The sequence below is a fragment of the Aythya ferina genome (genome assembly GCF_964211825.1).
Source record: "Aythya ferina genome assembly, chromosome: 12".
Lineage (NCBI taxonomy): Eukaryota > Metazoa > Chordata > Aves > Anseriformes > Anatidae > Aythya > Aythya ferina.
In genome coordinates this window covers 20,334,005-20,349,484 of record NC_140308.1, presented here as the reverse complement: position 1 = coordinate 20,349,484, position 15,480 = coordinate 20,334,005, and the positions used below count along the sequence as shown (strand labels likewise).

At 40.5% G+C, this 15,480-nt stretch overlaps 1 protein-coding gene across 21 annotated transcripts in view; it reads right to left on the bottom strand.

The window, feature by feature from the left end:
• Positions 1 to 15,480, bottom strand: part of ZNF536 (zinc finger protein 536) — a 353,866-nt gene that overhangs the window by 111,672 nt on the left and 226,714 nt on the right. Inside the window, exon 9 of one of the 21 annotated variants that reach the window (XM_084533184.1) lies at positions 9,813 to 11,511. The exons of the other annotated variants lie outside the window; for them this stretch is intronic. Within the exon in view, the coding sequence (XP_084389310.1) occupies positions 11,477 to 11,511 (35 nt within the window). The 3' untranslated portion in view covers positions 9,813 to 11,476. Of the gene's footprint in view, positions 1 to 9,812; positions 11,512 to 15,480 lie in introns of those variants that run through there. 21 annotated transcript variants of the gene reach the window in all.

Here is a 15,480-nt window from a genome sequence, read left to right as displayed (position 1 = left end):
GCCAACATGGGAACACCTCACTGACCCACAGCTGAAAACACACAGATGGACAAAGCATCGTTGGCAGCAGAGGGTTTGAGAGAAAACCACAGCAATCCTCTGAATGAAGGCTGTGTGGCAACACTGCTGCAAACCCCACAAAAAAAGGGTGCCTGAGCTCCTAGACCTCTGATATCCAGGGTGCGTAAAGGTTTTCAGAATACCTTGCTGTGGTTTCAAGGCACTGCTTATTCCCCTGCAGAGCAGGCACAGCAGCAGCAAGGCACACCCCATTTTAATCAGACAAGCGATGGGAGCAGCAGGACCTGGCATGGCTAACGATGTGAGGCTGCTGTGCTGTGGCTTTGTTAGCCTCTCGCCCCCTCCCCTGCAAGGTGGGCTGGGAAGCCTTGCCCACTCCAACTGCTCTGTGGGATGCTCCCTGATTCCTGGCTTATGTCTGGGGAAAGATAACATGGATAATGAATTTTCCCTGTATTTTATCTGAGTTTGTGATTGTGCCCTTGAGAGGGGTAGAAAGTACTGAAACATGTTGGTACTGCTTGAAAAGGAAGAGGGTGGAAGCAATCTAAACTACAGTACAGATTCTGTTAAAGTAGGGATGCAAAATGGACCTTGATTGCTCTGGGGGTCAGTTCCTGATTAGTTTTTATTCCACTGGCATTTGGTCTTCATTGCTGTCTCAGGCTGTAATAATAATGTATGTTTCTTTAAGAAAACACATAGCTTTTACAGGAAGACATAGAGGATATGCTATAGTATTTTTGACTATTAAGCTAAATAGCCATGTAAAATGAGTATAGAGTATTGGCACCAACTCCTGCTGTACCGAGGCTCCTTTGTGAAGTTAGTTAGTTAGTTCTCCCTCCCACCCCCCACCCCAAACTTAGCTTGAATGAATTTGTGGTTAGCACAAGAATGAGGAATTTTGCATTTCTTGGCTAATTTTTTCTCATTTTCCCCCTTTTTAAAGGAAGCTTCACCCATCTGTTGGGATAGCACTGTTTCTTTTGTATAAAGATGACTGGCTAAAGAAGAAACATCAGTAAAAATGTATTTTGTGTAACAAAAAAAAAAAAAAAAAAAAAAAAAAAAAAAAAAGCTGCCTGTAGTTTCTCTGAAAGCAACTGTCCCTCATGGCATAAGGTAAATAAACAGATCCTACAGACTGTTAGAAGCTTGTGAATTTTTAATAAATTAGGCATGAAAAAGTGTTAGTTAACTAAGTGGAAATGTTTACTTTTTTTTTTTTTTTTAAGAAAAAAGCATAAGCATCGGAAAAGCATATACTTAGTGGTATGTAAAAAATACAGGTTTTTTAACTCAATTTCCAAGACTTTTATAACAAAGTGTAGAGAAAGACAGATGAAATTATGTTCTGACTACATACACTGAATAAGCCCAATGGGAACCCCTGTATATAGTTATCAGTGGCACTGAAATCTGCTTAGGAAAGCAACAAGTCTTTTGTTCTGTTGACAACAGTTATTACAATTCATTCATTTTGTGATTGGTATTTGCACTGAGTGACAAGGTGTTATTTTACCTCAGCAAAAGTTAAAATGGTAATACGTACATGCAAAATAACACCGAGTTTGCTATCGCTCACTCAATAAAAGAAAAGCTTGTCTTCAGAAATGCCTGCTCAGCTGCCGTTCCTGGGAACCTGATGAAAGAGCATGAGGCTCTTCCCTCTCCTCTCCCTAGGATCCTGGGGTTCTTCTTGGTCTTTTACAAGTTCCTTTGGGGGAAAAAAAGCCCCAGATTTGCCTACTCGCTGCTACACCATAAAGGTGAGAACAGAAGTGAATGCAGGAGCAGGCGGGACGGGTGCCGCAAGGGAGCACAGGGCCTGGGCTGTGGGCAGCCAGCCAGCTCGGGCCTGCATGATGGCTTCTGCACCTGAGAGGCTGCAGCAGGCCGGCGGCACCAGGCCTCTGTCTGGGTCTGGCTGCTGGAGGCCTTTGGGGCTGCCTTCCTTACTGCAGTTGTATTTATTTTTTATTTTTTTTTTACTGGAAAGGGAGGGGAGCCTCATTTTTGAGTGGGAAGGACAGGTGATAAAAGAAGTTAAGAGTTTTGCAAGTCCGGCCCAAAGGGGGTGGTGGCAAGAGTTCAAGCTGCACCCAGTGCAGGCCCATGGCGCTGGCATGAGCAGGAGGCAGCCCGGTGCTGCAGGGCCAGAGCTGTGCCCCCAGTGCTGAGCCTAGCCACACTCACCCACCCCAACCCACACTGGCACCCAGCCCCTGCTATGCTGGGGCCGTACGGGCACAGGAGCAGGCCCCACAGCTGGCCACAAGGCCTTGGCTGCCCATTTTTAGTCAAAGAATGATGAAACAAGGAGCAGGGAGTGTGAGATGATATATATTTCACCTCTTGTAGCAGGACCCGGCAAACCAAGGAAAGTTTGCAGTGCTAGCAAATGGCAAATAACCCATTAGTTTTGGATACTTCAGCATGTCTCTACTTTTATTATAAGTTAGCCTCACTAAACCATTGACTTAACAGAGAATCATTATAAATCCCCATTTTGAATTTTTTGATTAGCGGTATTTATCACCTTCTTAAAATCAATCCTATATTTTTAAATTAAAACAAATGACTACTTGTACTGCAATCAATATTAGTACATTTCCCTTTTTTAAAAGGAAAAAAAAAATGGAATGCAAAGAAATGTCCTTCTTTGGCTGCATCAATCCAATTTCAATATAATTCAATATTTAATAAATATAATCCTCCATGTCTGTGCAGGGAAACATCATAAAAAATGCAAAAGGTTTCCTGGTCTCCGATAACTTGCATGAAACAGTGTTTCCTTATTCCTTCCATAAATACTGCAGTCTTAGGCTACTGATTTTTTTTCTTCCCATGTATCAGAAAGAGTTTGCTCTGATTATGTATAAGAAAACAGGTTTACATATTTCATGATTAAAAAAAGAACAACAATAACAACAAAACAACACAACAAAATGCTACCTACCATCTCCAGAAAAATCACCATCTTTATCTCTTTGTACTTCTCTAGCTTGTTTTTAAAAGGGCAAAAAAGAAAAACCTTATATAATACCTAATTTGTACATCTGTGGTTTCCCTCTGACTTGTGTAGGCACCATATGTTTTTAATTATCATAATAGCCTTAAAGAACCTGTTCAGTGGGAAACACATATGATCCTTTTATTACTGGTTTGTAATTTAAACAGTTTTAACAGAAAAGGTCTGGCTATAAGGGACCGAGAGGCACAAAGGTCTAAAAACCCTGTTATTGACCTCTGAAAGCACGAGTTCAAATCCCACCCACAGAGGTGGGACCTGTCTCTTTCTGCTCTGACAGAGGTAATCGGTCACATGTGAAACAGCTCTTCGGGACCTCAGAAGACATAATCTCCAATCTCAAATGACTCAACGTTGCAGTCAGAGGCTGACACAATGAAGCTGGGGTCTATAAACATTATCACGCACCCAATCTGGGCTTTCTTCTGCCTGTCGATAGCTTGGCCAGCGACACCGTAGAAGAAGCCCTACAAAAGCCAGAAGCTCAGAATTTCAGCAATCCTCATTAGTTGTTGCCCTTTTATAGTCACGGTTTTGTCCTTTATGCAAATGTGAGACTTGTGAACAAGCCAGTCTCCCAGCCACGGAAAACAGTCAGATATTCGGAGGTAGGAATTAAATTTAACAAGTTCAATTCACTCCTGATTCTGGACATCTAAACACATAATCAGTCAGATAATGTTATTAATTATCATTCAAGCAACAACCTTTGACACTGGCATGCTCCCACAACCTCCCTACTCCAATAACTCAAACAGAAAATCGTTGGCATGAAAATCCATAGTCTTATGAACAGAAATTGCAAATAAGCAGGCACTGAACATACAACTGGGAGTGAGCAAAATTCTCCTCTTCAGAGAGAAAGCAGAGGCTCACACAATAGTTCAGTCACTTGACTCAAAATGAAATTCTGCACAACTTTGTCCCAAAACAGATAATTTACACCCCAAACAAAGAGCTGTGGGGAGAAGGGGGTGGGGAAGGAACACAGCTAAAATTACACTGAGGCTGGAAGTCGTTAGGCTCTATCTAGGGAGATGGATGGTGCCCTCATTAGGACGAAGTTTTATTTAGACAGACAGACAAAATCCATATTAGAACATTAGGCTGAAAAGTTTAAATGTCAGGAAATACAAAATTGAGATTTTGTAAAAAAAAATGCTGACTTGGAGAAAAAAGCATGGACTCCCTGTACGTATCCCACTGGAAACACATAGGGAAAATCAAATAACTCAGGAATTACAATCTCATGGGCCAGTCTTGCTCTTCAAGGGTATTCCTGGAGAATTCTGTTTTACAAAACACGGATATGATACCATGAAGTCTGACTAAACCATTCCCTGTCCTTCTCTGTCTCACTCCCCATCCCCATTCCCTCTGCTTTCTCCGGGGAAAGTCAGATATTTTGCAATGATGGAAAGACAGCTTAATTATCTTGCATACAAAAAAAAGACGGTTATTGTTTTCCATTTTACCTGAAAGCTAATGGATCTTGGAATACCAGACGTGGATGTTCAAAATCCCCTGTGGAGCCTTTCTGGTGATTTGTCGTCTCTTGGTTGCCTTTGGCGCACACCGGTCTCTGCTGAGGTAACATGTGAGCTATTTCACACTAAAAGCAGATTTTTGAGAGAGGAAGTGCATGCACACACATACACGCGCACACACGCATACACACAACCCCTCCACCCCTTGTCCTGCACTGTGCCTGGAGGTCCTGCTCCAATGCACAGTGACCCAAGGAGGAACTTCTTGTCTCAGGGTTTGGGTGGTTTTAGGGTGGAGAAGGACAGGGAGAGGCACGGCCCTGCAGAGGGGAGCAGAGCTCTGCACCACACCAGCTTTGTCCTCTTGTTCCAGGCACCTGGGGAAGACCTGTGGGTGCTGCTGCTCTCCATGTGTTGCTGAGACAGACCCAGGCAGCCGGCAGGAAGGACACATGGACTCTCCTCCCTGGGTGCAGCAAGGTTATGTGGCACAGGGTTGCCTGCCCGGGGGCCCCTTTGCCAGGTTCTGGGCTTCCACATTAAATGGTTTAATTGGGCCAGAAAGGATGCTTATAGAAGATGGAGTTTCCACTGGGATGAAACAAATTTTATATAAAATTCTCTCATTTTGAGCTATTAAAAAAAAAAAAAAAAAAAAAAAAAAAAAGATTTTTATTTGGGATATTTTTTTAGTATAAGTCCAGTGAAAATCTATTTTTTTGTTTTGTTTTGTCTGTGGTGTTTGCGTACCTGTACACAAACCTTGTATCCTTGTAACCAGTTGGCGCTGCCAGCCCCCACCCAAGGAGGAGCACTGACGTAGCCCACCAGAATCTCCCTGCCTTTTGACAGACACACGGGATCCATCCACAGACTCATGTCCACCACCACCAAGTAAAGCTATTCTAGGGACCCCTCATGCTGCAGGTCGAAAGCAGAGTTATTTCCTTTTCGTCTTCCTCTTCTGCCATACACTTAAGAACACAAGTCTACCTTAAGAGAAATCCCAGTTCCGGGTCCAAGAAAACTCTTTTTCTATTTAAGGATCCTCCTTTTACGGGAAGGATCTTCCAAATTTCCAAAAAGTGGATAACAACAATACCACTGTGATCCCATCTGTACACAGCAACGGCAGTGTAATGCACGGAGCATAAAACTAAATTCCCACAGACAGCATCTGTTTTACTACAAACAATGGACCATTATCTTGTAAATAATTCTGATTAAGCTGCAGCATTTTCCCCAAACAAACAGTAGGGGAGCAAAGGGTGAGGATTTTTCTAGTGGGAGTGCCAGTTGTCTCCTTCCCCAGCACTGACACTCAGTTTTTTATTCAACTGATTGGGCCCCCTCCACTCCCCGCTCTGTCCCCCATGGCTTGGTTTTCATGTTCTGACCTTATCCATCTGTCAGTCATCTTGGCAACTGAAGAGGGAACCATCACATTAATGGGATTCCCACCTCTATCCTTAGGGAAAGCTTTTCTGTTTTTGTTTATTTGTTTGTTTCCTTTTTCTTTTTCACCCCAATGAACAGTTACACTTAGTGAATACACCCATAAATATCACAGTTATTAAACTGTTCTCATGTTAGGGGATGGGAAGATCAGCCACACCGCTGAGTGCGTACCAGTGCTGGTCAGAATTAGGGGATGTCCATCAGCAGCCAGCTGAAGGCGCCTGGCTGTGCTGCTGATGGGCCTTGGTGCAGCTGCGGGCTTCCCTTGGCAGGAGCTGCCACCCTCTTCCAACACTCAGCAGAGAGCGAAGCAGAGGAGCGGGGCTGAGCAGGGTTCTGCACCCACAGAAGCAGGACGCTGTGCTCCTCCACGCTCACGCAGCTGTACCAACCAATCCAGCAACAGCTTTACCAGGAAGGTCTTACAGCGATGTAAAAACAAAACCAAGTGCACCAATTGGAGCAGGGCTAGCTGCACAAAGGGATGAGTGAAACAAGACACAATTATGGATAATGTGTCTTCTAATGAACCTTTCTCCTAAGGTTCACACACTCATCTATGCAACCCTAAAAAAAAATACTGATTTTCGTCTTTAAGTTGTTCATTTCAATGTATAAATGTCTTATATGTCTCTCTTGATAAATGTCACATCTGTACATGGCTGACATGTTGGTTTGCCTTCCCTTCATCCACTTAACATGCCTGGTTAGACATGGGAACTGGTCTGGACTTCCCAGGCTTATAAGAAAACAAAACAAAACACACACACACACACACACAATATTAATAATAATTTTAAAAAATAGCTTAATCTAGGATAGTAATGTTGGAAAGCAGGCAATAAAAAATTAACTTACAAGTAGTGATTTGAAGTCACTGTCATTCAGTTAAACCCTTACAACAGGCAATTCCAGCCACCAGATCAACGAGTGAGTGCATGCCCCAGGACGTGCCAAGCTTCCAGGAGAACCAAGTGTTGAGAATAATGCTGGCACTGGAATGGAGGGGACAGTGTGACAGGTACCCAGCCCTGAGAAGGACCCGGTCATGCAAGCAGCGGACAGGGGAGCCTGCAGAGCCGTGGGAACCAGGGGCAAGCACACTGCGATCGCCCAGCCCCAGCACTGCAGAGCTCTGCAGCACAGCCAGGGCAGGTGTGTGGTTCACAGCCAAAAGGGGCAGCTCTGCCCAGCTGGCACCTGGAAGAGCCCTGAGGTTAAAATTTGTGGATTTGGTTAAAAGACAGTATGGCCAAAATACTGAAAAGCTGCTGCAGGTGCAGAGAGCCCCTGGGCACCTGTCTTTTGGCTCAGGTAGGAGCTGATGCTGGAGGCAGGTTTCAGCACAGCTTTCACCGTAGTGGGCTGCTTGGGAAGTCAACTTTACGAGTGCTGCAAGGACGAAGAAGGGTTATCCACATCCAACATATAGCTTCCGTGTATGTTTATTTTCATAAGTAATTTTTTATAGCTTACTGTAGTTATATCAGAGAAGAAAGCATTTACACACTGAGGACTTATATAAATGTTCTTCATCTTCAAAGTGCTTTGCAAACATTAATTCATTCATTTATCCTCACAGCTTCTGGTAGGAGTTACCAGGGAGATAAGTACTGTTATTTCCCATTTCACAATGGAGAATCCAAGGCGGAAAACTTATTTTTTTTTTTCCATGGTCAGAGGGTGAATCACAGGAAGACCTGCAGGAGCAGTGAGGACTGCCAGCTTCTGAACGTGAGCTGCTCTCCTCAAACCTTATTTAACAGACTTGTGTTCTGCCAGAGTCATGGCACATATCGGGATATGCCTTGGGTTTTTCCTCCAGTAAGAGATAATTAAGGAACAATTCCTTCTCTGATCCCCAGCATGGGATGCTATTTCCTACCCCAGTGCTGCTCCATCAGCTGAACAATGGCTGTTCTATGCAGGGAGGGGCGCTACAGGAACCCTGCATCAGAGATCAGCTTAAAGAAACTCACTCAAGTTCCACAAACAATGTGGCAGGCTCGGCAGGCCCTGGGTGTGAATGCTGCACATGGAAGCAGCTCCAAAACACTGGTTTGTAAGTGGAAGTGCTTTGGAAAGATGAATCTGCTGTTTAAGGTCACTCATCCAGAATCTGTATCTGTATCATGTATTAGGAAAATGGTTGTGATTTCCAATATTTGTTGTCAATCCTAATAATAAAAATGCACAAAAATACAAACCTTTTAGGCAGCTCGGAGAAGATATATTCATTAAAGTAAACTACCAAGCTAACCTGTGGCATACTGCAGAGTGCATGACCACATCCTACTGGGGAAAGGCCAGTACCTAGACATTGCTTTGGAACAACCAGAGCAATTGTTTAGTGAGAAATACTTTTTGCATATGATTCATCAACCCTTGAAAACAGGATTTCTTATATAATACAAGTGCTGACACAGCCTTCAGTTGAGTGGTGTGACTGCAGCTGTATAATTACAACTTTAGATTTGATGTTATGGACCTTAGGTTACACCATTCAGACAAATGTTCCATTGTACTACAGAGATATTTTTTCCTTAGTCATATTGCCCACAGGACAATAAGGACTATATTCACAGCTCACTGCATAGAAGTTTAGGCATATAACAGCCAGCAGTATTACACAAAATGAGATTATACCCTATGGGGGTTAAATGGATTCATAATTGCCACTTTTTCTTGTCTTTTTTTTTTTTCTTTGCTCCTAGTTGATACTTTTTTGGAAGTGCTCTCCAAATAAAAGGAAGAACAATCTCACACTGAGTCTGGATAAATGTTACAGTTGTCTCACAAATGCTGTATTATTTCTAGCCCTTCCAAAATAATATAATTGTCCTACTGCTGAACTACAGATTTTTCTCAGTATGACACAGAACACTAAAATGTCAGGTCCTGACTCATGGTGTTTTGGTGGAATAAATAAAAAGTACCAATATGCTATTAAAAACTGACAGCATTAATGAAGATGTGACACCGGGAGCCCTAGTCATGTTTTCCTTTAGCTTCCATTGCGTAAGTGGTGCACCGAACAATGGGCCACCTCTTACAGGTTCCCTCCTGGAAACACCAGAGACCTTGAGTGATACTACTGGGACTAATGTGACTGGATGCTTGGTTTCCCACACTTTCTTTATCTGGAGTGAACCGCACGTGAAGGTGAAGAGCAAGACTAGTCTCACGACATTTACCACACATTCTTTCCATGAGAGATAAGAAGCAGAGTTAAGGACTACCAGAAGTACTGAAGACTGTAAGAGTGTAAGACAGGGCCAGTTGAACTGAGAAAGGTCACTTACGGGACATATGCTCACAGTATTTCTCCACTGGGATAGAGGCAGTATGTCTGTTACTGTGGCTATACTTCGAGCTGCGGGGCTGCCCCAGCAGCTCACTCCAGCCCAGCACCCAGACACCAGTACTTACACACATAATCCATCCAACATTATGCATTTTTAACCCACTGGCCTCCACGAAAATGTCCACCAGATTTTACTAGCAATGGGGGGAACAGGTCCTGCATTCCCAAGGTATTTTCTGTACTGGATGAAGCAAGTCTAATGTCCCCTTATGCACCTGTCTAACCATACATTATGTTGTTCTAGTCACAAACCGCTCATTAGAAGACTGCATTCTTAATAAATACCCTTTAAAAAGTCCAACAAGTTGCTTTGTAGAGTTTCCCTCTCAAAGCTTGAACAAACTGTGGATTACATGAGTGGTCTTTGGTCCTCCGAAAGTTAAAAGAGTTTCTCTGAGAGTTTTCTTGAATGAATTAACAAAATGACTCCAAACTGCACTAATGGTTAACAGCTTTTTTTTTTTATTAGCAACACTGAGATAAGTTATTGAAGCATTTTAGTATTGTTTTACATTCCATTCAGAAGTGACCTAACTTGTAACTCCATATACATTTAAAGATATAGTTTGACACTTATTCAGAAAGCAACAATTATTAAAAACTTACATACCTTCATTACCAGGAAACCTTAATATATTTTCTAATTACTTCCAACAATACTCTATTCCAAAGCACATGATAACCCACTAGAAGTTTACACATTTCACTTCAATCACAGGTTTTAAATTGTGGATGTCAGAGTGCTGTTCATTGAATTTTACTGTCTTTCTTGGTTAATATTGGGAAACCTGGCACAATATATTAAGCTAGAAATATTGCTTAAAGAATATGAAAAAAGGTAACTACAGTATTTTTTCCTGCTAAAGCATTATAAAATACAGGACCATTAAAAACTCAAATAGAAATGACAATAAATAACCTTAAAAATGTTAAGAGAATTTTCACTCATACTAAAGTCCGTTCCCTAAGCTTGCCAAACACATAAATAACATAACATATTCAGGACCTTTATTTTTGCACTACTATGATGGTTTGTTATATATTGTGGATGTATTGTGTATACATATATCAATGCATACACTTAAGGTATATATTTTTTTCTTTGCTGAAACAATTAATAAGCCTCAGGTAATTACTTATCCCTGATACTACAAGTATGTAGATATGTGGGAGAAACCCCCAGAAATCCCAAATATGCAATACTATGCATAACAAAATCATCTTAGCCTAAAGATATTCTAAGTTCCTTAAATTACAAATTTGGTTATTTATTTCTGAAAGCCTGTGACATAAAATTATAATTGCTGTCAAATTAATTTTTTAAAATTGGCCTCATAATAGGTATTAATTATACACTTAGTTTTGACTTACAAGGATATTTAAATTGTTTCTGTTTATGAGTAGTTATAGGAAATACTATACCTCAGACAAGAATATATGTTCCTGAACTGAAACACAAACCAGAGCATTGTCTTACTTTGGAAAGATCTGGAAACATCTCTATGCCTTTGCCCAGTCCTAAATTATATTTTAAATTTGACCTGGATATGACAAAAACAATAAGAATATATTGTTTGGGAGATGAAACTTAGAGCAAAATCATACAGCTCTAAGCTTACATCATTATTTTGTCTCTGCAAAGAAAAGAAAAGCCTTTCTGTGCTAGGGATTTGCCCTGATGTGGCTGGCCACTGATGTCTGAAATCAAGACACATACCAAGGCCTCCTTTTGCAAACACAATCCCCCTTTCAGATCTGGTTCTGGGAGGGACTGAATGCCTCCAGTTTCACTGGGAATAGAAGGTACTCAGCACTCAGCTGTATCACATATTTTAGGGGTTAACTTCCAGAAACATGAACGGAATGGGAATGTTACACCACAGTATGAAAAATGGTAAGAAATAAGTTTTCAACAGTAAACAAATTGGTGATACCAAACTTATCACCAGACTGATTTCCGATACAACAAAATACAACGAAATTAAATTACATGAATGTAGCAATGAAATTTAAAGTCAAATAAACATAGGACCTGATTCTGCAATCCTTAGTCATGTAAGTAGTCCCACTCATCGGGAATGAGGGATGCAAGCTTGGGTCCTTAGCTTCTGCTTAGGAAGTCAATGTTGATTCAGACAGTATCTTTTCTAGCCAAAAATATGCAGCAAAAGGAAAGTAACATAAACAAGGCTAAATGTCAACAGTGTTTGCAGACTTACAGACACCATCCATTTGTTTGTACTGAAATGACTAGCAAACCATTTGGCAAATACAATGCTATTCACAGACCAGCCCTTTTATCCAGTAACACAAACTTCACTGGATCACTGGCATTCCCAGTTAATTAAAAAAAGGAAGCAAGCCATATGAGTTTGGTTTGATATTGCCATACAAAAGGCACTGCGACATCCAGAAGTGCGTCTGCAGCCCCGGCATAAGGCTGAGGCGCCGATCCCCTGGTGGCACCAGGAACACCAGGAGCAGTCCCTGTGCTGAGACTGATGAAACTTCTGCACAGTCACCATGCTAGGTAAAGAAAGGTCTGCAGCAAAACTTCAATAACATATCAATTTGCCTTGAAGGAGAATAATATTCTGGTTGTTCCTTCAATGGCAGATTCGGGCAAAATATCGGCTTGCTTAACTGTATTAGGGGGTGCTTTAAATGGTTACGTGTACTGCAGTTTGCTGATTTTTTGTTACCTCATAGCTGTCCTACTGCTTGGATATTTGGGGCCTTTTGCTTCTGTTTAACATGGAGTTTATAATTTAAAAGAGCTGTGATAGGGTGAAGTCACCACAAACAATTAAAAATCTTTTTTTTGTGTTTTATATGTTGGTGGTAGTTTTGAAGGGGTTACCATTATAATCTTTTTGGTTTTAACACCTGTGGCAAGAAGCAATTTACAATGAGTAAATTCACTATTTAAACATTGGGGTAGAGCACTACTATTATGTGTTAATAAAGCTGTAATAATCTGCCACAATCGATCTTTCTCTTGCCACGCCCTCTTGTCTGTGCTACAGTTCCACATTTGGAAGGTATTTCAGAAAGTTACAATGCTGAACGTTTTAATAATTCTGTGCAATGCTGAACACTTTCTACTCAAAGGAAACAGAAAGTGCTCAGTGCTTTGCAGGAGAAGAACTTCAAAGCTGCTGCCATACATAAGAAGGGCCCTGCCCTATTTTCATACAGTGAAATAAATGATCATGGGGTGGAACCTATGCAGGAGAAAACAGCACTAATTGCAGAGGAAAGCAAGCATGAATGGAAGCAAATGAGATTTATAGAGACAACATGGAACTAACACTTTTGGTCATCGTTACAAGTGGGTTCAATAGCACTAACCCATTAAGCAACCAGCTAATGACCAGAACCATCTCTGGCCAGTATTTCTGTAGTCCACCAGCTGTTCTTTGAAAGCCTAGGTACATCTCAAGCAGAAAATGCAAGTAGGGATATTTTACCATCTTAGCCGCAAAGCAGGAAGACTTAAAGAGAAGGAGAGATAGAAAAAAGAGTCTTGTCATATATAGATGCTGTGCAAATTGTGTAAATTAGGGACTCGGAACAGAAGGTAGAACAGTACTGTGATACAGGTACATGTATAATGGAAGACAGGCAGAGAAAGAGAAGAGCAGAAATGGAAAACGTCTTCTAAAACTTAAATATAAAATAGGTCTATAAATTCCAAGTATTACTTTTCAAGTGAGCAAGTGACTGAAAGGAGACTGCATAGATGCTTAACGCAGCTACCAGGCCATGGAGCCAGCACCCTGGACTTCCTCTCCGCTCTGGGCTGCTGGCTGCCAAGCAGCATGAGAGGTATTCCCTGGCCTTAGACAAGTGTGTGGTAGCAAAAATGAACAAGATTGGCTCTTAGTCACTTAAGACTCTGGAACCAACTACAGTTAAGTTAGAAAAGGTCAGGAGTAACTAAAAATTCATCAATTATACTTTCTCCTTTCCTTCTGTTCTTTCCTATTCTGCTAGATATGTAAAGCAGAATTATTACAAAAAGAAAAAAAAGTGATTTTTCTCAGCAGCATTTTGACATGGAAACTTCTGTATTATAAAGTAATTATAGTACTTTCTTTCCTAATTGTGCCTTTCATCCCTACAGCCTGAAGCATGATAGGAGCATAAATGAATTATGTGTACATCGTCAGTCTCTCTCATTCTACATATGGGGAAACTGAGGACTACTTCCCTTATGTGTGGTGACTTTCCAAAATACCAATATATATTGGTGGAATTGTCCTCTAGAAATCAAAGCCTCTTATACCAGAATATGGGCTTAAAACCTGACCTAGTACCTTAAGGTAAAATCTGCCAGCTATAAATGATCAACATGGATCACTGAAAATCCCAGTTTGTTTTAATGCAGCCAGAAGTTTATCAAAATTAGTGTGGCCAATCAAAGATGCAATCACAGCTAACTGAAACTGAGATGTCTCAATTTTATTTCAACTATATTCTGACTGTGAAAAGAGCACCATGCCTTGCTGTGCAAGGAGTGTATCAACTGTATCAGTACTCTCTCTTGAGATATGAACACCCACCCATCACTATTTGCAAAAAGAAAGGCAAATGCAGAGTGTCTCCCAAAATACAAATGGACACAAGAATCTTGCCCTGGAATTGGGTGTTGGAGATGGGTCTCAGGCTTCCTGATCTCTCTGAGTAGGAGAGACAAAAGGAACCAAGACTCAGGACATGTGCTCTATGCAAAGGGAAGGAAGGCTAACAGATTAGCAGAGTGCTCCTGCTGGCTAATCTGCAAGTGCAGAAACATCAGGTGAGATTCCCCACACTAACATGCACAGATGGAGTGTTATTTCATGGCACAAAATGTCACTGAGAAAATGAAAACTCCCCAAAAACAGTACTTTCAAGAGGTTGGTGTCTAAATGAGTGAAATAAATGAGAACTGCTGACATGGGGATTGTTCATATTCATCTATTTTTGCTGTGAGATATCAAGAAAAATGAAATTATGTATTTAAATACTCAACCTTAATACTTATATTCCTCAAATACTCAATAGAATGTCAGTAAGAATTTTAAAAAGCTATTTTTGGAGGGGGGAGAAAGGAGGACTTGCACTGCATTTTCCATTTAAAAATGGCTTAAAAAGTAGAACAGACAAGCTTCTGTTGCTTTTTTTTTTTTTTTTTTCCTTCATACTTCAAGTCAAATGCATTATCACTGGGCAGCGCTTGTGAAAGGGATATGGTCTTTAAAATCACATAAACTCAAGCCATCATAAAATGTTTGTTGAATTGACTGGAAGATGAAACAAAAAACTAATGCAAGTAACATGACCTCATTTCAATAATAATGTTGGAGGTTTTTTTCATTGTTTTAAAAATCTTATGTCTGGGAAGATGGGTAAAGATATTTTGTACATAACAACTAATCTTAGTTTTCAATGTGTTTTTTTTTGTTGTTGTTGTTGTTGTTTCTTTAGATTCTTTGCTACATTTTTCTGTAACTGATTGATTGTAATCCTCAAATATAGAGAAAAAAATCCAAGTAGTAATTTACCGGCTGATAACTGAAATTAAGTATCAACTATTTTCAAATATCAGAAATCTAACTACTGATTTTGAAGAATCTGGAAATATTTCCAACTCTCTTAACTGTTTATTAGTGAACTGAGACACAGGAATTACAAGTTCAGCCATGCAAATACTTAGGCTTGTGATTCAGTTTAAGTAGTGACAATACTGTGAAAGTAAAATGCTCCAAGAATATAAGCGAGATAAACTTTGTTGGGAGAATTTTTTCTTTTTTTCTCAGACCAACTAATGCACTAGAAAAAGCAGAAAGGGGCCTGAAGGAGCTGCTGTAAAAAGCTGTAAGCACATATACTTTCCTAATAAAGTTAAACAAAGCTCTGACTAACCTTAAGTTAACCAGGGTAACCACTCTTAAGTGTTTGCAGATTTAGGGTTTCATTTTAAATTGTCAGGCTTTATAACTATTGATCACATTATCTTTTCTTTTTTTTTTTTCTTTTTTTTTTCTTTTTTTTTTTTTTTCTTTTCATTTCCTTTTTTTACATTATTCAGCTCTGACAATGAGTTTTTTGTGATTAGTTTGAAGGTTAAG